This window comes from Dendrobates tinctorius, unplaced genomic scaffold (genome assembly GCF_039654945.1).
Source record: "Dendrobates tinctorius isolate UK_male_01 unplaced genomic scaffold, ASM3965494v1 ptg000181l, whole genome shotgun sequence".
In the NCBI taxonomy this organism is placed as follows: domain Eukaryota; kingdom Metazoa; phylum Chordata; class Amphibia; order Anura; family Dendrobatidae; genus Dendrobates; species Dendrobates tinctorius.
The window spans coordinates 2,842,812-2,869,277 of NW_027361848.1; the positions used below are offsets into that span (position 1 = coordinate 2,842,812).

General features: G+C 42.9%; 1 protein-coding gene across 21 annotated transcripts in view; it reads right to left on the bottom strand.

Annotated features, from left to right (window-relative positions):
* The window catches only part of AFDN (afadin, adherens junction formation factor), a 647,761-nt gene that overhangs the window by 125,462 nt on the left and 495,833 nt on the right, over positions 1 to 26,466 (bottom strand). For all 21 annotated transcript variants that reach the window (XM_073551829.1, XM_073551831.1, XM_073551836.1 and 18 more), the window contains 2 exons: positions 13,112 to 13,300; positions 12,384 to 12,475 (listed from right to left, as the gene is read on the bottom strand). In XM_073551829.1, the coding sequence (XP_073407930.1) occupies positions 12,384 to 12,475; positions 13,112 to 13,300 (281 nt within the window). The remainder of the gene's footprint in view (positions 1 to 12,383; positions 12,476 to 13,111; positions 13,301 to 26,466) is intronic.

A 26,466-nucleotide genomic window follows, 5' to 3' on the forward strand; every position in this document is an offset into this window, starting at 1 on the left:
CCAGAGAGAAGGCTTAATTGCAGATGGCATTGCTGCTTCAATGAAATGGAGACACTACTATTAGGCTATGTGCACACACTGCGGATTGGTCTGCGGATTTTTATCTGCAGAACCGCAGGTAAAACCGCAGGTAAAATACCTGCGGTTTTACCTGCGGTTTGGCCTGCGGCTTTGGCCTGCGGTTTGCCACCTGGACAATGGAATGGGTGGCAAACCGCAGCAGAATCCGCAGAAATAATTGACATGTTAAAAATCCGCAGCATGTGCCCAGCAGAATGTTAATCCCATAGGATAACATGTTACTGTACACTGTCTGCAGAACTGCTGCAGCAAAAACCGCAGCGTGTGCACATAGCCTTAGAAAAGAAAATTATTTTGGCAGCTGTTTATGTGGAACCGAGTCATCTTATATTGCAGGATGATCAATAGCTTACTAAAGGAGAAGCAGCTCTGATTGAGGTAGCAGTTAGGATGAGTGGGCTACAGGATTGCCAAGAGCAAGAGGACTCGGGTCCTGCCAGTGCTACTGCTGCCGTTCCTTCATTCTCATCAGATGAGGAGTTTGATTTCGACAAGTATTTGGATGACATGGAGCAGGCAAAGCGTTGCCGCAAGGAAAAAGATCCCACTCCCATAGAAAACAGATTGACAATATTGCAGCAAAATTTTTCACTTCCTCTCAAAGAAGTAGAAGAGTTCAATCGTTCATCAAAACTGACTGTGCACGAGGCAATTCCTTTATATCCTGAAATTGTTAGAGATGTTGCCCATGTGGTTACTGCTTTGCCACCAACCCAAGTTACTGTAGAGAGGTTGTTCTCTAGCCTTAAAATAATTAGGTTAGATTTGAGGTCGTCTATGAAGGAGGATCTAATGGAGGCAATACTACTTCTCAGAACAAATTTATAGACTGCACAAATGCTATTCAGTATGTTTTTGCTGAAAACTGTTTTTTTCCCACTTACTGCTGAGTGTATAATGAATTGTATATATGCAATTTTTTTTTGCTCTAAAGTTGTATTCCAATAAATATATTTAAAGTTCTAGCTAATTGGCTTGATTATTGTATCATATTAAATATTGAAAGCCTGATGTTAACATTTTACTACAGTAAATTTATCACTTAAACATGAGCCATGTATGAGGGAGTCGGAGTCGATGTCATGGGAACTAAGGAGTCGGAGGTTTGGCTTACCGACTCCACAGCCATGATACAAAACGGGGGTCCTGTTACGGTGCAGGGCAGCACTATGTCGCTTTTTTTCTTCATCTGACGTAGAAATTGGGAAAAAAGTTGGGAATGTGCTCTACAAGTGATCAGATATAAATAAATGTTATGGTGCAGTGACCACTCTGACAGCTAAGGAGCGCTGTATGGGTCATGCACATTTTGGCAATAGAGATAGGATGAGCGGCAGGATGCTAAATGACCGTTATGGATCCCAAGGAGGGTGGGTGGGCTTGGGATGAAGGCTTGATTATGTGTTGATCAGCAGAGGTAATGCTGATGTTCTGTTACAGTGTCTCAGGGAATCCTTCAGGTGGCTGGTGAGACGGGTGGGACTAGTCACCTACAAACCCACCAAGGGGCATGTGTCTAAACGCCCATAGTAAAGCCTATGTGTGTATGGTTGCAGGACCTGCGATGTGGTCATAGCCATGTGATACGGTGCGCGTGGCTATGGACCATATAAGGTGACCAGGGTAGGTCACATGAGAGAATGTCTGGATCTGATTGGTCCGTATGGAAGGTCTCGGCAGGCTTCGTGAACAGCACATGTGGAAGCTGTGTATAATGGCTGCGTGTGTCTGACAGTTCCCAGGAGGGACCGGACGTCTCCAGTGTGAAGCAGCTAAGAGGTAACCCGGACAGGGAAGATTAACCGAGAGACTGTATAGCCTGATGGCTGGATAAAGCACAGCCTGTGTGACCACAGGGCTAAGGGAGCAGAGCTCCACTATGAAGATTCATTGTAGTCTGCTGTAAGAATGTTCCGTTTTCCTCACGCTGCTATGGTTTATGCTGATTAATAAACCGCACGGACAGTTGATGTTATATGATAAACCCGTGCCGGACCTGGTTATTTGGCTGCCCAGCGAGTGTCCTCAACACGAATAACAAGCGCTACCTTGCACTGTCTGCACTGGATGAAGAAGAAAAGCGAAGATGAAGGACTTCAACTGCAGACGTCACTGGTGAGTCAGTGTGTTACTCGTACACTTACACTATACAATGTATACTATGTACAGAGCTCCTGTATATAAGGTCATCGGTTGTCACTATTAACTGTACACTATATACAGAGCTCACGTGTTTATTGGTACTGGTGATCACGGCTTTACCTGTACACTATATACAGTTAGGTCCATATATATTTGGACAGAGACAACATTTTTCTAATTTTGGTTCTAGACATTACCACAATGAATTTTAAACAAAACAATTCAGATGCAGTTGAAGTTCAGACTTTCAGCTTTCATTTGAGGGTATCCACATTAAAATTGGATGAAGGGTTTAGGAGTTTCAGCTCCTTAACATGTGCCACCCTGTTTTTAAAGGGACCAAAAGTAATTGGACAAATTACTCCAAGGCTATTTCATGGACAGGTGTGGGCAATCCCTTCGTTATGTCATTCTCAATTAAGCAGATAAAAGGCCTGGAGTTGATTTGAGGTGTGGTGCTTGCATTTGGAAGGTTTTTCTGTGAAGGAAACATGTGGTCAAAGGAGCTCTCCATGCAGGTGAAACAAGTCATCCTTAAGCTGCAAAAACAGAAAAAAACCCATCCGAGAAATTACTACAACATTAGGAGTGGCAAAATCTACAGTTTGGTACATCCTGAGAAAGAAAGCACTGGTGAACTCATCAATGCAAAAAGACCTGGGCGCCCACGGAAGAAAACAGTGGTGGATAATTGCAGAATAGTCTCCATGGTGAAGAGAAACCCCCTCACAACAGCCAACCAAGTGAACAACACTCTCCAGGAGGTAGGCATATCAATATCCAAATCTACCATAAAGAGAAGACTGCATTAAAGTAAATACAGAGGGTTCACTGCACGGTGCAAGCCACTCATAAGCATCAAGAATCAAAAGTCTACACTGGACTTTGCTAAAAAATATCTAAAAAAGCCAGCACAGTTCTGGAAGAACATTCTTTGGACAGATGAAACCAAGATCAACCTCTACCAGAATGATGGAAAGAGAAAAGTATGGCGAAGGCGTGGTACAGCTCATGATTCAAAGCATACCACATCATCTGTAAAACACGGCGGAGGCAGTGTGATGGCTTGGGCATGCATGGCTGCCAGTGGCACTGGGTCACTAGTGTTTATTGATGATGTGACACAGGATAGAAGCAGCCGAATGAATTCTGAGGTATTCAGAGCCATACTGTGTGCTCAGATTCAGCCAAATGCAGCCAAACTGATTGTCCATCTGTAGTAGGAAACGACGACCAATGACCCAAAACATAAACCCAAAGCAACCCAGGAGTTTATTAAAGCAAAGAAGTGGAATATTCTTGAATGGCCAAGTCAGTCACCTGATCTCAACCCAATTGAGCATGCATTTCACTTGTTAAAGACTAAACTTCAGACAGAAAGGCCCACAAACCAACAGCAACTGAAAACCACAGTGTCATGATCCATGCTGGATTATGACAGATAAAAGCACTAGTAACCTTTTTTTTTCCTTAAGCTGTGTGCTTAAAGTTAGTTTTGCCCCCGGTGGTCATTAGGGTCATTGCACTGTGGTGGTTTCAGTTCTAGTTTTGCCCCCGCTGGCCGTTAGAGTCATTGAACTCTGGTTACTTTAGTTTAGTGCACATGATTATGAAACAGGTGTGATTGCACTGGCTCTTACCTATAAAAGAATGTCAGATGGTTGTAATCACTGTTGGTGATATTGCTCATTTCCAACCAAGTCTGGTGGAGGAAGGAACTACAGAGAGGAGTTCCTGGCAGCTCAGGGGAGCTCTGGTGTTATAGCTTCAGGTGGAAGCTGAAATCAGGTGTCGAGCTTCAGGGGTGAAGCTGAACTTTGGTGTCGTACTCTGTTGCTTGGAGCAATAGCAACAGAGCAAAGCTAAGTGGTGTTTTCCCTGTTTGTGACTTCCCTTATGTGTGTTTTAGTGCAGTGGTGGGATTAGTTTCTGCACCATCCAATTCACTAGAAAGGGCTAGGTGCAGGGCGAGCTAGGGATTTTTAGGTATCCTGCTCGTCGCCGGGTGCGGAACCCGCCTAGGGACTGTCAGGAGTGTAGAGACACTGACTCAGGGGAGTGCAGGAGGTCTCCACGTCCCTGTTCCCTATTGCAGGGCCCTTCATTGTATCGGTTTCCCTGGTGTTTCCCTTAATTGTGTAAATTCGCCCTGCTGAAGGCGGAGTATCCAGATATACGTGTAATACTGAAAGTCATCTGCTGGAGGTGGAGTATCCGGCTTCACGTTACTTTATTTAAATTCGCCCTACTGGAGGCGGTGTATCCAGGGTCACGTGTGTCAGAGAAATTCGCCCTGCTGGAGGCGGTGTGTCCAGTCACACGTGACCATGACACACCGCAGTGAAGGCCTGGCAGACCATCAAAAAGGAGGAAACAGAGTGTCTGGTGATGTCCATGAGTTCAAGACTTCAGGCAGTCATTGCCTACAAAGGGTTTTCAACAAAGTACTAGAAATTAACATTTTATTTACAATTATTTAATATGTCCAAATACTTTTGGTCCCTTTACAAACAGCGTGGCACATGTTAAGGAGCTGAAACGCCTAAACCCCGTCATCCAATTTAATGTGGATACCCTCAAATGAAAGCTGAAAGTCTGAATTTCAACTGCATCTGAATTATTTTGTTTATAATTCATTGTGGTAATGTCTAGAACCAAAATTAGAAAAATGTTGTCTCTGCCAAATACATATGGACCCAACTGTATACAGAAGCTCTGTATATACTGTAATGTCAATGGTGATCACTATTGCCTGTACACTGACACTATATGCAGAGCTCCTATGTATGTCACTGGTGATCACTGCATTATGTGTACACTAAAACTTGACACTGTATACTATATACAGACCTCCTGTGGATGTCACTGGTGATTACTGCATAACCTGTGCACTAAATTATAAACAGAGCTCATGTGTATAATGTCACCAGTGATAATATTAGTGTTATTAGTATTGTTGTTTTATTATCAGTATAATAATATTCGGTCACTATCTGGTGCTAATATGTGGTCTGGTCATGGTGTAACTGTATTACTCCCCTGTATGTGGTATTATTCAGTCACTATATGGTGATAATATGGTGATGGTAATATGGTGATGATAATATGTAGTCTGGTTCCGGTGTGGCGGTATTTCTTCCCTGTATGCGGTATTATTTGTCTTGCTATAGGGGATTGTGTTTTGTATGGAGGTCACTTGTTCTCTCTGATATCAATAAGGGGAAGATTCTTGATTTGCAATAGAAATTAAATACTTGGACATTTAACCCCTCCCTGTCCTGTGACTATTACGCAGTAGCAAATATGCACTACAGGGGTTCTACAGTGAAAACAAGTAATCATCTATTTTAAGGTCATGTTCACACATTCAGTATTTGGTCAGTATTTTGTCCAAGTATTTGTAAGCCAATAAAAGTAGTGGGCGATAAATGCATAAGTGGTGTCGTGTTTCTAGAATACTTTTCCTCCAATTGTTCCACTGATGTTTTGGGATTACATATACTGATGTAGAATACTGATCAAATATGGAATGTGTGAACATGGCTAAAGGAGAAGTGATAATAAGTTATTGATTGGTGGAGGTTCGACTGCAGAAAAAGCAACTTTTATCCCCATTAGTCTGGAGCACCATGTACGACTCGACCACTGATCCAGTCATTCCCTAAGGGGCTGCACTTGGCTTTTTCTGGAAGCAGCCAAAGAGGATGGAGCTGGGTCAGACATCCTACCTGCCGCTCCATTTCAAAATAGGGATAAAAATGCCCTGTCAGGGATAAAAGTTCCCCATTCTTACGATCATTGCAATTTCCAAAGGTTGGATTCCACAGATCAATAAGTTATAACCTACCTAACCTGTGGATCGGTGATAACTTGTTTTCAATAATAAACCTTTAATGCAAACTATGATAATTGTACATCCCAGTTATGATGGTGCACAGTAGATATGCAGGAGTGGCTTGTGTTTTACAGTCGACGCACCACTATATCGGGGATAATGGCTAACAGATATCTGCATATAGCTGTAGGGTGGGTCACTGAGTCCATTCCCCCAGTGGGCCCCAGACACCCCAGTCCGACCCTGTTGATATTTACATTCTAGACAATTCTATATGAATTCCCACTAGGTCCTATCCAACTGGTGTGTATATTGGTGTTAATATTTCTTTACCCAAATTTATGAGCACATATGAAAGATTATGAAATCATGTGTATAAAAATAATGTAATTTTAATTTTTGCTGTTTTCTACCAATTATGTATGGCCACGCCACGTGATGCATTTTCTATGCAACCACCTCATAGTCCTAGAGTTTTTATGGTGTATTGTTATTTAGGTATCAATACAAGTTTTTGTATTTTATGAAATATTCGTCTAGGTTTTTTTATAGGGTGACATTTTTTGCTTAAATAGAGAAGAATTTCCCCCCTCCTCCAAAAAATCTATGATTAGGTGGAGCAATCTGTTTGAAGGGAAGCTGTCAGTTTCAAAAGAAAGACTCCATTACAAAACATTAAACATAAGTAGAAAAGCAATAATGTTATCAATAGGATGGTATATAAATGAATATGTAATGTGATTAAATGATCTATTGATAACTTGGGTATTATTATTTATTATAGCAGCGCCATTTATTCCATGGCGCGTTACATGTGAGGAGGGGTATACATAATACATACAAGTACAGTAATCTTAAACAATACAAGTCACGACTGGTACAGGATGAGAGAGGATACAGTAGGCGAGGGTAGAGCTGGTCGTGCAGCGGTTTGGTGGATCGGTGGTTACTGCAGGTTGTAGGCTTGTTGGAAGAGGTAGGTCTTCAGGTTATTTTGAAGGTTTCCATGGTAGGTGAGTCTGATATGTTGTGGTAGAGAGTTCCAAAGTAGGGGATGCGCGGGAGAAGTCTTGTATGCGATTGTGGGAAGAGGAGATAAGAGGGGAGTACAGAAGGAGGTCTTGTGAGGATCGGAGGTTTCGTGTAGGTAAGTACCGGGAGACGAGGTCACAGATGTATGGAGGACTCAGGTTGTGGATGGCTTTGTATGTCATGGTTAGGGTTTTGAACTGGAGTCTTTGGGTAATGGGGAGCCAGTGCAAGGATTGACAGAGGGGAGAGGCCGGAGAATAGCGGGGGGACAGGTGGATTAGTCGGGCAGCAGAGTTTAGAATAGATTGGCGGGGGTGCGAGAGTGTTAGAGGGGAGGCCACAGAGCAGGAGGTTGCAGTAGTCAAGGCAGGAGATGATGAGGGCATAGACTAGGGTTTTTGCAGATTCTTTGTTGAGGAATGTACGGATCCGTGAAATATTTTTGAGTTGAAGTCAGCAGGAAGTGGAAAGGGTTTGGATATGTGGTTTGAAAGAGAGATCAGTGTCAAGGATAACCCCGAGGCAGCGAGCTTGTGGGACTGGAGAGAGTGGGAAGCCCTTTACTTTAATGGATAGGTCCGTTGGGGGGGGTCAAGTGAGATGGGGGAAAGATGAATAATTCTGTTCTGTCCATAAAGTTTTAGAAATCTAGCGGAGAAGGATGAAATAGCAGACAGACATTGAGGGATTCTGTTTAGTAGGGAGGTGTTATCTGGTCCAGAGATGTAGATCTGTGTCATCAGCATAGAGGTGATACAGAGAGCCATGAGATTCTATGAGCTGTCCGAGGCCGAAGGTGTAAATGGAGAATAGCAGGGGCCCTAGGACTGAACCTTGCGGGACTCCGACCGATAGGGGGCGCGGTGAGGAGGTGGTGTGCGAGTGGGAGACGCTGAATGTCCGGTCTGTTAAGTATGACGCAATCCAAGATAGGGCCAAGTCTGTGATACCAAGAGATGAGAGGGTCTGTAGTAATAGGGAATGGTCCACTGTGTCAAAGGCAGAGGACAGGTCCAGGAGGAGGAGGCCAGAGTAGGGTCGCTTGGCCTTTACGGCTAGTAGGTCATTGGTGACCTTAGTTAGGGCAGTTTCAGTGGAGTGGTGTGGCCGGAAGCCAGATTGTAATCGGTCAAGAAGGGAGCAAGAAGAGAGGTGGGAGGACAGTTCAAGATTGACGTGTTGTTACAGTAGTTTTGAGGCACAGGGGAGAAGTGATATAAGGCGATAGCTAGATACAGAGGATGGGTCAAGAGAGGGCTTTTTGAGGATAGGTGTGATTGAGGCATGTTTAAAGCTTGAGGGGAAAACACCAGTTGTTAGTGACAGGTTGAAGAGGTGGGTTAGCGTGGGTCTCGGTTGCGACCCTGGACCTGGTGAGGCCACGTGTGTTTTGTGTTGTGTTTTTTTTTTTCTCCCTCTCAAGTCAGCTTGTGGTAGCTCAGTGGGGTCACAAAGGTGACAACCGGCTTGCTGTAACTCGGCGGGGTTACGAAGGTGACAAGAGGCTGGCTGTAATTCAGCGGGGTTATGAAGGTTGCTGTGGATCAGTGGGTCAACGAATACAGCGCAGCAGGAGCTACACTGACGCCAGCAGCTGTTTGTGAGCGGCAGCCGGAGGTGCCGGTGATTTGCGGCTACAGCAGGAGCTGTGGCAGTGCCAGTAGGAGCTGGTTTGGTGACGTGCTTAAAGGAACAGTACAAGCCCGAAATACATAAACTGTATAGTGTGAACTTTGGTCTAAGAAGGCCTGTAGAAGGGACATGGGGAAATCCCAAAAGGGGGCGGTGACCCAAAAAGGGGTGGAGTCCCAGGGGGAGGCGAAGTCTAAAAAGGGGATAGTGGTCCAAAAAGGGGCAGCATTTTTAAAAGGGGCAGCATTTTTAAAAGGGGTAGCACTGGTTACCTCAGTGGACATGTCTGGGGAACAGCAGTGTTTGTGTCTGACTTTTTCTGAGTGCGGCACATTCTTTCCGGTTGACTACGGGCCGCAGGTGTGTATTGTGATGCTACAACGTGAAGGATTCTCTGGACGGCTGGACTCAAAGAGTCAGGTGACTGACAGGAACTCCTCTCGTTTTCTGTCTGACCGAGAAAAAGGTCAAGGTTCGCTGCCACCATGGAGTCACTGTGGACAGAGTAATGATTGAGGGGTCCAAAAGGGTTGAGTGCCAAGGTGGCAGTATACCACAAAACTTAGTGTATCCCTTTGAGAGGGGCCGGGACTTTGTCTTGTTTGAAGATGCAGGGAAGTTGATGAAGTGTGGGGTGGCTCTAAGGAGGAGGTAGCACCGCCTAAAGTCGATAGTCCAGAGCTCCAGGTGACCGAGAGAAAATGTGGGTCTGACCAACTCGGGGATTTGGCTGGGGTGACCAAACATGTGACCGTGGGAAACAGGGTACCTCCGGAAAAGGGGTCCGTCACCTGTATGAACGGGGGCTTGCTGTTCCTGGATGACAGGGCGAGTGGTGACTCCAATTTGACCGCTATCACCTGACAGCTAGAGGGTCAAGTTGACAACCTGACCAAGGAAGTGTGCATGTGGAAAGAGCGAGTTGACAGTTTTCACCAGGTAGAAGCGCACCTACGAGACTTGGAGCAAGGGAGCGAAGAGATGTGTCAACAGCTGGCAAAGGAATGTCTAAAGGTGGCGAGTATGGAAGTCGCCAACTCTGCGCAGATGGAGTGGCTGCGCCACCTAGAGTCCGAGCTCTCGGCAGTGAAGCTCTGAGACAAACGGCCGAGCACAGAGTGGAGGAGCTCAAGAAAGAAGTCTTGGAGCTCAGAGGTCACCTGTCAACGTGGCAAAGCGTGAACAACACCCTAAGAGAAGATGTGGAAGTGCTCAAAGAAACTGTAAGAGGTCTTCTGCGGGAGAAAAAGTTGGTGGACGAAGGCTTACAGCGGCCGGGACCGAGTGATGACAAGACAGAACTGCCAGTACCCATTTTGGCAAGGGGTCTCAAAGAGGTAAAATCTCCTTAAGATTTGGAGCGAAAAGCTGAACAAGATATTGCCCCAGTCAGGACAACTGTATTGAGGGAAGTGTCCGCGGTAACCCCCCGAGCCTTCTGTCCAGGAAGAGAGCAAGTCCACGACCTTCAAGTGCGTGATTGACGTACCCGAAGACATACAAGAAGCCTGTACCGATGAAGGTGTGCATGAGGCTTTTAAAAAGGCGGTCAAAGCATGTAAGGTGCACTGGGCACCTGAGACTCGGTAGCTGAAGGTACTATCAAACAGGGAAGACACAGCAAAGCGGGTAGCTGTCCTAACGGATATGCATCTGCAATGTCTCCACGCTAAACAGATGATCATGCGGAGTAATGTGAAAGCCGCTCGTCATCTAGAGCTTGCGAGGGAAGCTAAGAATCGGCTGGGCTTAGGGGAAGACATAATTCCGGTACCCAAATATCTGGTGGGGGTAGTCGTTGGAAGGCTCGGCAAGGTAATGCAAGACCTTGTGAATATCTCCGGTGTGGCGAGGGTGAGAATCCCTCCTGATGGTGAAGTCCAGGTATCTGGTGAAGGTGGCTTGGTTCCAATCATTGTGCTAACCACTGAGTCACCGTGCTGCCCAAGTATGAGGTTTGTGTGTTTTTTGTCATGTCACACAGTGGACAAGAACATTTAAGAAGGGTTTGTCCAAATAGTGGACATCCCCTTTCAGGCTACGGTAAGTCATTCTCGGGTTAAAATTAAACAAAAAAGAAAAAAAGCATTTACTTAAACTATTGCAATAGTTCTAGTAAATGTCTTTAAGAATGACAATTACATCTCTCCAGCGTATCCTGCTGGAGAGATGATCCACTCATGGGGAGCTGAGACATGGGAAAACCAGTGTTAATGTAAAGTATTCCCCTACACTCCGTCGTGCCCCACTGAAAGTCCCCAAATCACGCATAGGAAGTGCCGAACCCTGAGTGATTGTTTGGTGCACAGTCATTTTGCACCACGGAAACAGGAAACGTGGCTACCAAGGAAACCGGTATGCTGCTACAAATGCGGGAACCGTGTGATGATCTCTCCAGCAGGATACGCCCTGATGCTGGAATGCTATATCTAATACCAATGGTGAGACCAAACCATTTTTTATAGAGCACTGGTTCACATGAGCACTTTTTTGTAATGTTTTTGTGTGTTATGTCCTTTTAATGGTTCATTAAAGGTTATGTTTTAATTTACTTTATGTGGGATACTCTCTAGGATGTGTGCATCATAGCAACCAATCACAGCTCAGCTTCTTTTGAACAGCTCTGGTAAAATGAAATGTCTCGTGATTGGTTGGTAATACACACACACATACATACATTCACTTTTACATATAGAGATTGTTCTCAACACATTCCACTATGTAATGAATAAAGATTTGCAACTGGAATATTTCATTCAGTGATATCTAGGATGTGGTATTTTAGAGTTCTCTTTATTTTTTTGAACAGCGTATGTAGCAAATATATTTGTAGCAACTCAACACATTTTTGGCTTAATACAGTAACCTTCCTCAGACATTTTCTCCAAAGTGTCCCAGGATCAGTTTTCTTAACACGATAATGGCAGGTCACATGCTGCTTGTGCTACTGTGAGCAGCCTGTGTAGCCTAAATATGCTACCTTAGCCTGCAGAGTCTTTGGAATGGTCTCTAATCAAGCGCATCTGGGACGCCAACTGCAAAAAGAGCTGCCAGCACCGGATGTTGATGATTTCTGAGCCCAAGTTCATTTAGGGCAGCAGAATCCAAGGCTGTAACTGCAGGGATTCATGAGCTTGATGCAGATACTCGATACCGAATAAATCTAAATGCTTTTGACATTTCCATTCCCATGTTTTTCATCGTTTGCACATCATTAACATATTGATCCTGTGATTTTCATAAAACCATGACTTTTCCTTTTTGGAAAGAAAACTTTAATGTTGAGGAGTGTGCAGACTAGTACTGAATTCTTGCAACATACACTACACTTATTACGACTGCAGTATTTTAGCTATGCTTTAAAACATGAAGGGTAATAATTTTGTGACCCTAAACAAAAAAGAAATCAACCTTATTTTTCCAAGACTGTAATAGGAGTATTTTTTAAGGGTAATTCCACTTAGAAATCAATTTTTTCCTGAATGTATAGTTTATTACTTAGATTATTAAAAGTGTGATTTGGAAACATTGGAAACAGTCACTAGTTTCTTATGCAGTTTCAAGACAAAACCAGGAGATGAACTGAAAAGGAAAATATAGAGGAAGGGCATGAACAAAGAACAGCAATCATTTTGAGAAAAGATTTCCAACAATAACTAACCTCTGTACACAAATTTCCAGTAGAGACGGATGTGATTTTCCCTGGTGCAGTACTGCCATATATATTTTTTCCTGCTGGACTTTGAGGCTGATCTTTAAAAAATTAATATTTGAAAACATGTATTAAAGGGACAGACCCATCATTAAATGTCACATTTATTCAATACATAGATCTCAAAAATAAATAACTTGCAAATTAAACTTTTTTTTTTACCAATCAAAAACTGTATATTTATGTTATTTACTTACAGCACGCAGTGGGGTCACCCAGTGTTAAAAAAATATAGCAGTGTGAACGTGTATCTAATGAGAAGAGTGATGCCACTCACTCTCACCACAGTCGCCATTTATTGTGATGTCCGTAGTAAACAGTGAATCACTAAAAACTAGCAGTGGCTATGGGAAGAGTGAGCAGCATGACAAGCAGCTCTATATACTATCCACGTGACAGATGCTGATAATATACTAATGTGGCCAGGGTTGGACTGGCCCACCAGAGAACTGGAGAATCCTCCGGTGGGCCCTGCCTTCTCCTTCAGACTTTATAGTGCAAACCTTGCAGCCGCCATGGGGCTTTTGAGTAGGGGAGAAAGGTGGGCCCTCAGAATCAAATTCTCTGGTGGGCCCAATATTCTACAGTCTGACACTGGGTGTGGCGCCATGTGTAATGAGCGCTCCATAGGTTTAAGCAGAAGATATACATTTTACCAGCTATTATCTCAGGCTTACTTGCTACATTGGGACTGGAACGATGATCAGCACGGTTCTTCATTAGTCGATCATCCCCTGGTAATTTCTTTGGTTCTGAGTATTCTGGCCAAGGTATCTGGGGGCTTTCAGGTGACCCATTCTTACCAGTATTGCTGTAAAGCTCAAACCCCTCACTTTTTGGTCTAGGTTTTCCTGAACCACGGCGATCTGAAACCAGAATTAGCCATATTAAAATGGAAGCAGATACTTAAGTTCTTTTAAAAATTGAAATTTTGCTGTATTAACAAGGCAGGAAAAAGGAGGGTTCATTTTGCAGGGCTTATATGACTTTGTAAGGCATTTAAGTAATTTATATATCTATGCAGGTCACAATAAATCACATCTTGTGCAAGTCATTAGCATTATGTAAAAAACACTAGGGAACATTTCATCACGACTGACTTGTAATGCTAGTTTACTAGTACTAATTACTGAATGAATCTTCAGAAATTCAAATCAATGGCAGTACACAGCTCTGCCACTAAACCACGTATGGCGCTGTAGTGCCCCACTGCCTTCATTGCTCAGCTGCTGCACACCATGCCAAGCCTAGACAGGTGAGCTATGCTAGTTTAGCAAACACTACAAAAAAGGTGCATTTTTGTTCGTGCTGTGTACACACTACCATGTCCTTCTCAGATTCCCCCCACCTGATTTCTGGGAAGTAGGCAATACACCTCGCTGGGAACAGAAATATGCATCTTCACATTGGCCATACACAACTATTTGTCTGTAAGATATGCATGCTGTCCAGGAGATAAAAAATTCATAAAACAGATCTTTTTTTGCTTTTTTTTCTCCTCCCAGTCTTCCAAGAGCAATAACTTATTTTGGTTTCAACATGGTTGTGTGACGGCTTTATTTTTTTTGCGGAACAACTATTAATTATGCATGACACCATTTACTTTCTAAAAATTGGACAAAATGGGAAAAAATTCCAAGTGGTGTGAAATCAAAACAGCAATTCCACCAGTGTAGTTCTTTTAATCACTTAAAATGTAGTGATTTAATTTAATTCACAACTTTGTAAAAAAGAAATAAATAAAAATGGTTTGCTTCTTCGTTGTTTTAGGGTGGATGGGGGAGCTTTTTTTTTTACTTACATGGTGAGGATCGTACCACTTTGGGGCTACAATGTTTTGATTGCTTTCTATTGTATTTATTTTGATTACTTCATGCTCCCAATTACCATATCGAACCCAGCAAAAGTCCATGCTTCACAGGAGAACCATTATGGCGGCTTTGGGGGACCTTCAAATGGTCACCAGCTGCCCATTACCTCATTGTTTTTTCGTAACGTATTGTACTTCAAGACAGTGGTAACATTCATTCAATATGACTTGGGTTTGTGTGAGAAAATAACGAAAATTTGGCAAAAATTTGGAAAATTTTGCAATTTGCAATCTTTGAATTCTTATGCCCTTAAACCAGAGGATTATATCACACAAAATAGCTAATAAATAACATTTACCACATGTCTACTGTACATCAGCACAATTTTGGAAACATAATTTTTTAGATAAAAGTTGACCAGCGATTTCTTATTTTTCCAACAAAATTAACAGAACCATTTTTTTTTCTTTTTTTAGTGACCCCATCACATTTGAAGTGACTGACAGAAAACACCCCAAAGTGACATCATTCTAAAAACTGTACCCCTCAAGGTGCTCAAAACCACACTCAAGAAGTTTAATTATCCCTTCACAGGAATTAAATATGAAAGGAAAAAATGAACATTTAACATTTTTTTCACCAAAATTTTACTTTGGACCCAATTTATTTTATTTTCACAAGCGTAACAGGAGAAATTGGACCCCAAAAGTTGGTGTGCAATATCTTCTAAGTACGTGAATAGCCTAGATGTGGGGGAAAACCACTGTTTTGGCGCACAGTAGGTTCGGAAAGGATGGAGTGACGTTTTGCAATGCAGACTTTGATGGAATTGTCTGCGGGTGTCATGTCACATTTTGAGTGCCCCTGATGTGCCTAAACAGTGCAAACACCCCCCTACACACACTAGTGACCCTATATTGGAATTGATCTTGTGATTTTCTGGTTTGTGAAATATTTATTGTGGTGGCATACGCAAGTTATGTAGTGTATGTCAGGTTGGCATACGTGAGTAGCATAGAGTGCATCAGGTTGGCATACGAGTTGTGTGGTGTATGTCAGGTTGGCATACAGTGCGGAAAAAAGTATTTACTCAGCCATCAATTGTGCAAGTTCTCCCACTTAAAAAGATGAGAGAGACCTGTAATTGACATCATAGGTAGACCACAACCATGAGAGTCAAAATGAGAGAACAAATCCAGAAAATCACCTTGTCTGATTTGGCAAGATTTATTTTGCAAATTATGGTGGAAAATAAGTATTTGGTCACCTAAAAACATGCTAGATTTCTGGGTCTCGTAGACCTGTAACTTCTTCTTTAAGAGGCACCTCTGTCCTCCACTCATTACCTGTAGTAATGGCACCTGTTTGAACTTGTTATCAGTATAAAAGACACCTGTCCACAAGCTCAAACAGTCACACTGGAAACGCCACTATGGTGAAGACCAAAGAGCTGTCGAAGGACATCAGAAACAAAATTGTAGCCCTGCATCAGGCTGGGAAGACTGAATTTGCAATAGGCAAGCAGCTTGGTGTGATGAAATCAACTGTGGAAGCAATAATAAGAAAATGGAAGAAATACAAGAAAACTGGTATTCTCCTCGATCTGGGGCTCCATACAAGATCTCACCCAGTGGGGTCAAAATAATCAATCACAAGAACGGTGAACAAAAATCACAGAAACACACAGGGGGGGGGGGGGAACCTAGTGAATGACCTGCATAGAGCTGGGACCACTGTAACAAACGCTACCATCAGTAACACACTACGTCACCAGGGACTCAGATCCTGTAGTGCCAGACGTGTCCCCCTGCTTAAGCCAGTACATGTCTGGGCCCATCTGAAGTTTGCTAGAGAGCACTTAGATTATCCGGTCGTGTTTGGAGGAGACAGAATGCTGAGTTGCATCCAAAGAACACCATAGCTACTGTGAAGCATGAAAGGGGGGCAACATCCTGCTTTGGGGCTGTTTCTCTGCAAAGGGACCAGGACGACTAATCCATGTACATGAAAGAATGATTGGGGCCATATATCGTGACATTTTGAGTGCAAACCTCCTTCCATCAGCAAGGGCATTGAAGAGGAAACGCGGATGGAACTTTCAGCATGATAATGATCCCAAGCACACAGCCAGGGCAACTAAGGAGCGGCTTCGTAAGAAGCATATGAAGGTCCTGGAGAGGCCTAGCCAGTCTCCAGATCTCAACACCATAGAAAACCTTTAGAGGGATTTGAAAGTCTGTGTTGCCCACCGACAGGTCTAAAACATCAGTGCTCTAGAGGAGATGTTCATGTAATAGTGGGCCAACATACCAACAGTGTGTGCCTACCTTGTGAAGACTTAAAGAAAACGTTTGACTTCTGTCATTGCCAACAAAGGATATATAACAAATATTGAGATGACCTTTTGTTAATGACCAAATCATTATTTTCCATCATAATTTGAAAAATAAATCCTGCTAATTGGCAAGGTTCCTCCCTGGACCTGGAGGAAGACACATGTAGTGTCGAAACATGTCGTCCAAAAGGGATTGACTATATGCAAAATTGTCACTGAAGAAACATGGAACCTTTTCATTGGAAAAATAAAAGTTATATTTTACTCTACCACTGGAATGATCCATTGGCATTGCAGTTGGCCGCAATCAGCTCTACCTGCCCATAAATTGTAGGCTTAGCCCGGCAGTGACATGTTTGTCCAAAATTGTAGGCTGATGGCCCAGAAGTGGCTTATGTACGGTAGAGCAGGGACCCATGAGAGGGAGGTCAGCTTGTTGTGGTTGATGGGCATACATGAATTGGCCAATTTGTGAACTAAGAATTTTCATTTTCATCTTACTGTAAGTAAAAAAACATTTTTTGAAAAAAATATTTTTGAGGATTATTAACTAAATTGAATGGTTTTAATGTTTTTCTGTGTTTTCACATGGCCTAGATTCATGCACATGTGCTACTGTATTCTTTTTCTCTATATTGTGCAGTGTTTGCAGCGTGCACGTGTTCACACTAGGAGGTGCTGGTCGGTTTTGTTATATATATATAATATATATACACACACACACACACACACACAGTCATATGTTAAAGTTCGGGCACCCCTATTAATGTTAACCTTTTTTCTTTATAACAATTTTGGTTTTTGCAACAGCTATTTCAGTTTCATATATCTAATAACTGATGGACTCCGTTATATTTCTGGATTCAAATGAGGTTTATTGTACTAACAGAAAATGTGCAATCTGCATTTAAACAAAATTTGACCGGTGCAAAAGTATGGGCACCCTTATCATTTTCTTGATTTGAACACTCCTAACTACTTTTTACTGACTTCCTGAAGCACTAAATAGGTTTTGTAACCTCATTGAGCTTTGAACTTCATAGCCAGGTGTATCAAATCATGAGAGAAGGTATTTAAGGTGGCCACTTGCAAGTAATTCTCCTATTTGATTCTGATATGAAGAGTGGCACCATGGGCTCCTCAAAACAACTCTCAAATGATCTGAAAACAAAGATTATTCAACATAGCTTTTCAGGGGAAGGATACAAAAAGTTGTCTCAGAGATTTAACCTGTCAGTTTCCACTGTGAGGAACATAGTAAGGAAATGGAAGAACACAGGTACAGTTCTTGTTAAGCCCAGAAGTGGCAGGCCAAGAAAAATATCAGAAAGGCAGAGAAGAAGAATGGTGAGAACAGTCAAGGACAATCCACAGACCACCTCCAAAGACCTGCAGCATCATCTTGCTGCAGATGGTGTCACTGTGCATCGGTCAACAATACAGCGCACTTTGCACAAGGAGAAGCTGTATGGGAGAGTGATGCGAAAGAAGCCGTTTTTGCAAGCACGCCACAAACAGAGTCGCCTGAGGTATGCAAAAGCACATTTGGACAAGCCAGTTACATTTTGGAAGAAGGTGCTGTGGACTGATGAAACAAAGATTGAGTTGTTTGGTCATACAAAAAGGCGTTATGCATGGAGGCTAAAAAACACAGCATTCCAAGAAAAACACTTGCTACCCACAGTAAAATTTGGTGGCGGTTCCATCATGCTTTGGGGCTGTGTGGCCAATGCCGGCACCGGGAATCTTGTTAAAGTTGAGGGTCGCATGGATTCAACTCAGTATCAGCAGATTCTTGACAATAATGTGCAAGAATCAGTGACGAAGTTGAAGTTACGCAGGGGATGGATATTTCAGCAATGATCCAAAACACCGCTCCAAGTCTACTCAGGCATTCATAACAAATCATTGGATTTGTCTGTCCATAACAATTTTTTACAATCTTCCTCTGTCCAATGTCTGTCTTTTGCCTATATTAATCTTTTCCTTTTATTAGCCAGTCTCAAATATGGATTTTTCTTTGCCTCTCTGCCCTGAAGGCCAGCATCCCGTAGTCGCCTTTATATTGTAGATGTTGACACTGGCGTTTTGCGAGCACTATTTAATGAAGCTGCCATTTGAGGACCTGTGAGGCATCGATTTCTCAAACTACAGACACTAATGTACTTGTCATGTTGCTCGGTTGTGCAGTGTGGCCTCCCAATTCTCTTTCTTCTCTGGTTAGAACCTGTTTGTGCTCTCCTCTGAAGGGAGTAGTACACACCATTGTAGGAAATCTTCAGTTCCTTGGCAATTTATCGAATGGAATAGCCTTCATTTCTAAAAACAAGAATAGACTGTCGAGTTTCACATTAAAGTTCTTTTTTTCTGGCTATTTTGAGAGTTTAACCCCTTCCTGACATGAGACGTACTATCCCGTCCACGGTACCCGGGCCCGTATGACCGGGGACGGGATAGTACGTCTACCGCGATCAGCGGCGCCCACGTGGTGAGCGCCGCTGATCGCGGCCGGGTGTCAGCTGATTATCACAGCTGACACCCGGCACAATGTGTCAGGGGCGGTCACGGACCGCCCCCGACACATTAACCCCTTGCACACAGCGATCAAACGCGATCGCGGTGTCCAGGGAGTTAAAGGGAAGCATCGGCAGGGAGGGGGCTCCCTCCGTGCTTCCCTGAGCCCCCCACGGCAGCGCAATGTGCAGCGCTGCTGCGGGGGACTCCTATCCTCCAGGCCCCCGAATCCAAGATGGCGACGGGGGCCTTCGGGGGCCTGGGGAAGCTGGCTTCCTCAGTGCCTGCAAAGCGCAGGCATGAGGAAGCCTTGTGCACTGCCTGTGACAGATTGCTGATCTGTCACAGTGATCTGTGATGTGACAGATCAGCGATCTGTCACAGGACAGTGATGTCCCACCTGGGACTATGTAATAAAGTAAAAAAAAATTAAAAAAAAAGTGTAAAAATAAATTTAAAAAAATCGCCAAATAAATTAGTAAAAAAAAAAAAAAATATTCCCCAATAAATTCATTTTTTGAAAATAATAAAAAAAAAAAACAATAAATGTACACATATTAGGTATCGCCGCGTCCGTAACGACCTGCCCTATAAAACTGTCCCATTAGTTAACCCCTTTAGCGAACCCCTTAAAAAATAAAAATAAAAAACGAAGCAAAAAATAATGATTTATTATCATACCGCCAAACAAAAAGTGCAATAACGCGAGATCAAAAAGACGCATATAAATATCCATGGTACCGCTGAAAACGTCATCTTGTCCCGCAAAAAACAAGCCGCCACACAGCATCATCAGCGAAAAAATAAAAAAGTTATAACTCGCAGAATAAAGCGATGCAAAAATAATTATTTTTTATATAAAATAGTTTTCATTGCATAAAACCGACAAAAACATAAAAAAACGACCTAAATGAGGTATCGCTGTAACCGTACTGACCCGAAGAATAAAAGCGCTTTATCAATTTTACCGCACGCGGAACGGTGTAAACGCACCCCCCCAAAAGAAATTCATGAAACGCTGGTTTTTGTTCATTCTGCGTCCCAAAAATCGGAATAAAAAGCGATCAAAAAATTTCACGTGCCCGAAAATGGTACCAATAAAAACGTCAACTCGTCCCGCAAAAAATAAGACCTCACATGACTCAGTGGGTCAAAATACGGAAAAATTATAGCTCTCAATATGTGGTGATGCAAAAACTATTTTTACAATAAAAAGCGTCTTTTAGCGTGCGACAGCCGCCAAACATAAAAACCGCCATAAATAGTAAATCAAACCCCCCGTTATCACCCCTTTAGTTAGGGAAAAATAATAAAATAAAAAAAATGTATTTATTTCCATTTTTCCATTAGGGTTAGGGCTAGGGGTGTGTTGGGGTAGGGTTAGGTTAGGGTTAGGGCTAGGGTTAGGGTTAGGGCTTGGGTTAGGGTTAGGGCTAGGGCTAGGGTTAGGGTTAGGGTTAGGGCTAGGGCTAGGGCTAGGGTTAGGGCTAGGGTTAGGGCTAGGGTTAGGGCTAGGGTTAGGGGCGTGTTGGGGTTCGGGTTGGAGTTAGAATTGGGGGTTTCCACTGTTTGGGCACATCAGGGGCTCTCCAAATGCAACATGGCGTCTGATCTCAATTCCAGCCAATTCTGAGTTGAAAAAGTCAAATGGTGCTCCTTCCCTTCCAAGCTCTGCTATGCGCCCAAACAGTGTTTTACCCCCTCATGTAGGGTATCAGCCTACTCAGGACAAATTGCAAAACAATTTTTGGGGTCCAATTTCTCCTGTTACCCTTAGGAAAATAAAAAATTGGGGGCAAAAATATCATTTTTGTGGAAAAAAAATGATTTTTTTATTTTCACGTCCGAGTGTTATAAACTTCTGTGAAGCACTTGGGGGTTCAAAGTGCTCACCACACATCTAGATAAGTTCCGTGGGGGGTCTAGTGTCCAAAATGGGGTCACTTGTGGGGAGTTTCAATAGTTTAGGTACATCAGGGGCTCTCCAAACGCACATGACACCCGCAGACCATTCCATCAAAGTCTGCGTTCCAAAACGTCACTGCTTCCCTTCCGAGCCCCGACGTGTGTCCATACAGTAGTTTTCTCCCACATATGGGGTGTCAGCGTACTCAGGACAAATTGGACAACAACTTTTGGGGTCCAATTTCTCCTGGTACCCTTGGGAAAATAAAAAAAATGGTGACTAAAAGATCATGTTTGTGGAAAAAATACGAATTTTTTATTTTCACGCCCGGGCGTTGTAAACTTCTGTGAAGCACTGGGGGGGTCAAAGTGCTCACCACACATCTAGATAAGTTCCTTGGGGGGTCTAGTTTTCAAAATGGTGTCATTTGTGGGGGGTTTCCACTGTTTAGGTACATTAGGGGCTCTCCAAAGGCAACATGACACCCGCAGACCATTCCATCAAAGTCTGCATTCCAAAACGTCACTACTTCCCTTCCGAGCCCTGACGTGTGCCCATACAGTAGTTTTCTCCCACATATGGGGTAGCAGCGTACTCAGGACAAATTGGAAAACAACTTTTGGGGTCCAATTTCTCCTGGTACCCTTGGGAAAATAAAAAAAATGGTGACTAAAAGATCATGTTTGTGGAAAAAATACGAATTTTTTATTTTCACGCCCGGGCGTTGTAAACTTCTGTGAAGCACTAGGGGGGTCAAAGTGCTCACCACACATCTAGATAAGTTCCTTGGGGGGTCTAGTTTTCAAAATGGTGTCATTTGTGGGGGGTTTCCACTGTTTAGGTACATTAGGGGCTCTCCAAAGGCAACATGACACCCGCAGACCATTCCATCAAAGTCTGCATTCCAAAACGTCACTACTTCCCTTCCGAGCCCTGACGTGTGCCCATACAGTAGTTTTCTCCCACATATGGGGTAGCAGCGTACTCAGGACAAATTGGAAAACAACTTTTGGGGTCCAATTTCTCCTGGTACCCTTGGGAAAATAAAAAAAATGGTGACTAAAAGATCATGTTTGTGGAAAAAATACGAATTTTTTATTTTCACGCCCGGGCGTTGTAAACTTCTGTGAAGCACTGGGGGGGGTCAAAGTGCTCACCACACATCTAGATAAGTTCCTTGGGGGGTCTAGTTTTCAAAATGGTGTCATTTGTGGGGGGTTTCCACTGTTTAGGTACATTAGGGGCTCTCCAAAGGCAACATGACACCCGCAGACCATTCCATCAAAGTCTGCATTCCAAAACGTCACTACTTCCCTTCCGAGCCCTGACGTGTGCCCATACAGTAGTTTTCTCCCACATATGGGGTAGCAGCGTACTCAGGACAAATTGGAAAACAACTTTTGGGGTCCAATTTCTCCTGGTACCCTTGGGAAAATAAAAAAAATGGTGACTAAAAGATCATGTTTGTGGAAAAAATACGAATTTTTTATTTTCACGCCCGGGCGTTGTAAACTTCTGTGAAGCACTGGGGGGGGGTCAAAGTGCTCACCACACATCTAGATAAGTTCCTTGGGGGGTCTAGTTTACAAAATGGTGTCATTTGTGGGGGGTTTCCACTGTTTAGGTACATTAGGGGCTCTCCAAAGGCAATATCACACCCGCAGACCATTCCATCAAAGTCTGCATTCCAAAACGTCACTACTTCCCTTCCGAGCCCCGACGTGTGCCCATACAGTAGTTTTCTCCCACATATGGGGTATCAGCATACTCAGGACAAATTGGACAACAACTTTTGGGGTCCAATTTCTCCTGGTACCCTTGGGAAAATAAAAAAATGGTGACTAAAAGATCATGTTTGTGGAAAAAATACGAATTTTTTATTTTCACGCCCGGGCGTTGTAAACTTCTGTGAAGCACTGGGGGGGTCAAAGTGCTCACCACACATCTAGATAAGTTCCTTAGGGGGTCTAGTTTCCAAAATGGTGTCATTTGTGGGGGGTTCCACTGTTTTGGTACATCAGGAGTTTTCCAAACGCGACATGGTGTCCGATCTCAATTCCAGCCAAAAACGTCAAATGGCGCTGCTTCCCTTCCGAGCTCTGCCATGCCCCTAAATAGTGGTTTACCCCCACATGTGGGGTATCAGCGTACTCAGGACAAATTGCACAATAACTTTTAGGGTCCTGTTACCCTTGGAAAAATAAGAATTGAGGGTGAAAAGATCATTTTTGTGGAAAAATTATGATTTTTTAATTGTATGGCTTTATGTTATAAACTTCTGTGAAGCCCATGGGGGTTCAAAGTTCTCACCACACATCTAGATAAGTTCCTTAGGGTGTCTAGTTTCCAAAATAGTGTCATTTGTGGGGGGTTTCCACTGTTTTGGTACATCAGGGGTTTTCCCAAACGCGACATGGTGTCCGATCTCAATTCCAGCCAAAAACGTCAAATGGCGCTGCTTCCCTTCCGAGCTCTGCCATGCGCCCAAATAGTGGTTTACCCCCACATGTGGGGTATCAGCGTACTCAGGACAAATTGCACAATAACTTTTAGGGTCCTGTTACCCTTGGAAAAATAAGAATTGAGGGTGAAAAGATCATTTTTGTTGAAAAAATATGATTTTTTAATTGTATGGCTTTATGTTATAAACTTCTGTGAAGCCCATGTGGGTTCAAAGTTCTCACCACACATCTAGATAAGTTCCTTAGGGGGTCTAGTTTCCAAAATGGTGTCATTTGTGGGGGGTTTCCACTGTTTTGGTACATCAGGGGTTTTCCAAACGCGACATGGTGTCCGATCTCAATTCCAGCCAAAAACGTCAAATGGCGCTGCTTCCCTTCCGAGCTCTGCCATGCGCCCAAATAGTGGTTTACCCCCACATGTGGGGTATCAGCGTACTCAGGACAAATTGCACAATAACTTTTAGGGTCCTGTTACCCTTGGGAAAATAAAAATTGGGGTGAAAAGATCATTTTTGTGGAAAAAATATGATTTTTTAATTGTACCGCTGTACGTTATAAACTTCTGTAAAGCCCTTGTGGGTTCAAAGTTCTCACCACATATCTAGATAAGTTCCTTGGGGGGTCTAGTTTCCAAAATGGGGTCACTTGTAGGGGGTTTCCACTGTTTAGGTACATCAGGGACTCTCCAAACGTGACATGGCGTCCAATCTGAATTCCAGCCAATTTTGCATTGAAAAAGTCAAACGGCGCTCCTTCCATTCTGAGCTCTGCCATGCGCCGAAACAGTCGTTCCCCCCCACATATCAGGTATCTGCGTACTCAGGACAAATTGCACAATAACTTTTGCAGTTCAATTTCTCCTGTTACCCTTGGTAAAATAAAAAAAATTGAACCTGAAGTATTTTTTTTATGAAAAAAAGTTAGATGTTCATTTTTTTTTAAATATTCAAAAAAATTCCTGTGACGCACCTAAAGGGTTAATAAACTTCTTGAATGTGGTTTTGAGCACCTTAAGGGGTGCAGTTTTTAGAATGGTGTCACTTTTGTGTATTTTCTATCATATAGACCCCTCAAAGTGGCTTCAAATGTGATGTGGTCCTAAAAATAAAATGGTGTTGTAAAAATGAGAAATCGCTGGTCAACTTTTAACCCTTATAACTTCCTAACAAAAAAAAATTTTGGTTCCAAAATTGTGCTGATGTAAAGTAAACATGTGGGAAATGTTAGTTATCAAGTTTTTTGTGTGCCTTATCTCTGTGATTTAAGGGCATAAAAATTCAAAGTTGGAAAATTGCGAAATTTTCAAAATTTTCGCCAAATTTCCGTTTTTCTCACAAATAAACGCAAGTTATTTGAATGAAATTTTACCACTAACATGAAGTACAATATGTCACGAGAAAACAATGTCAGAATCACCGGGATCCATGGAAGCGTTCGAGAGTTATGACCTCATAAAGGTACAGTGGTCAGAATTGTAAAAATTGGCCCGGTCATGAACGTGCAAACCACCCTTGGGGGTGAAGGGGTTAATGGAACCAACAAATGTAATGCTCCAGATTCTCAACTAGCTCAAAGGAAGGTCAGGTTTATAGTATCTCTAATCAGCCAAACTGTTTTCAGCTGTGCTAACATACTTGCACAAGGGTTTTCAAGGGTATTCTAACCATCCATTAGCCTTCTTACACAGTTAGCAAACACAAAGTACCATAAGAACACTGGAGTGATGGTTGTTGGAAATAGGCCTCTATACACCTATGAAGATATTGCATTACAAACCAGACATTTGCAGCTAGAATAGTCATTTACCACATTAACAATGTATAGAGTGTATTTCTGAATCATTTAATGTTAGCTTCATTGGAAAAAACTGTGCTTTTCTTTCAAAAATAAGGATATTTCTAAGTGACTCAACTTCTGAACGGTAGTGTATATGTATGTATGTATATATATATACAGTTGTGGCCAAAAGTATTGACACCCCTGCAATTTTGTCAGATAATACTCAGGTTCTTCCTGAAAATGATTGCAAACACATTCTTTGGTATTATTATCTTCATTTAATTTGTCTTAAATGAAAAAACACAAAAGAGAATGAAGCAAAAAGCAAAACATTGATCATTTCACACAAAACTCCAAAAATGGGCCAGAAAAAAGTATTGGCACCCTCAGCCTAATACTTGGTTGCACAACCTTTAGCCAAAATAACTGCGACCAACCGCTTCCGGTAACCATCAATGAGTTTCTTACAATGCTCTGCTGGAATTTTAGACCATTCTTCTTTGGCAAACTGCTCCAGGTCCCTGATATTTGAAGGATGCCTTCTCCAAACTGCCATTTTTAGATCTCTCCACAGGTGTTCTATGGGATTCAGGTCTGGACTCATTGCTGGCCACCTTAGAAGTCTCAAGTGCTTTCTCTCAAACCTTTTTCTAGTGCTTTTTGAAGTGTGTTTTGGGTCATTGCCCTACTGGAAGACCCATGACCTCTGAAGGAGACCCAGCTTTCTCACACTGGGCCCTACATTATGCTGCAAAATTTGTTGTAGTCTTCAGACTTCATAATGCCATGCACACGGTCAAGCAGTCCAGTGCCAGAGGCAGCAAAGCAACCCCAAAACATCAGGGAACCTCCGCCATGTTTGACTGTAGGGACCGTGTTCTTTTCTTTGAATGCCTTTTTTTCTCCTGTAAACTCTATGTTGATGCCTTTGCCCAAAAAGCTCTACTTTTGTCTCATCTGACCAGAGAACATTCTTCCAAAACGTTTTAGGCTTTTTCAGGTAAGTTTTGGCAAACTCCAGCCTGGCTTTTTTATGTCTCGGGGTAAGAAGTGGGGTCTTCCTGGGTCTCCTACCATACAGTCCCTTTTCATTCAGACGCCGACGGATAGTACGGGTTGACAATGTTGTACTCTCGGACTGCAGGGCAGCTTGAACTTGTTTGGCTGTTAGTCGAGGTTCTTTATCCAACACCCGCACAATCTTGCGTTGAAATCTCTTGTCAAT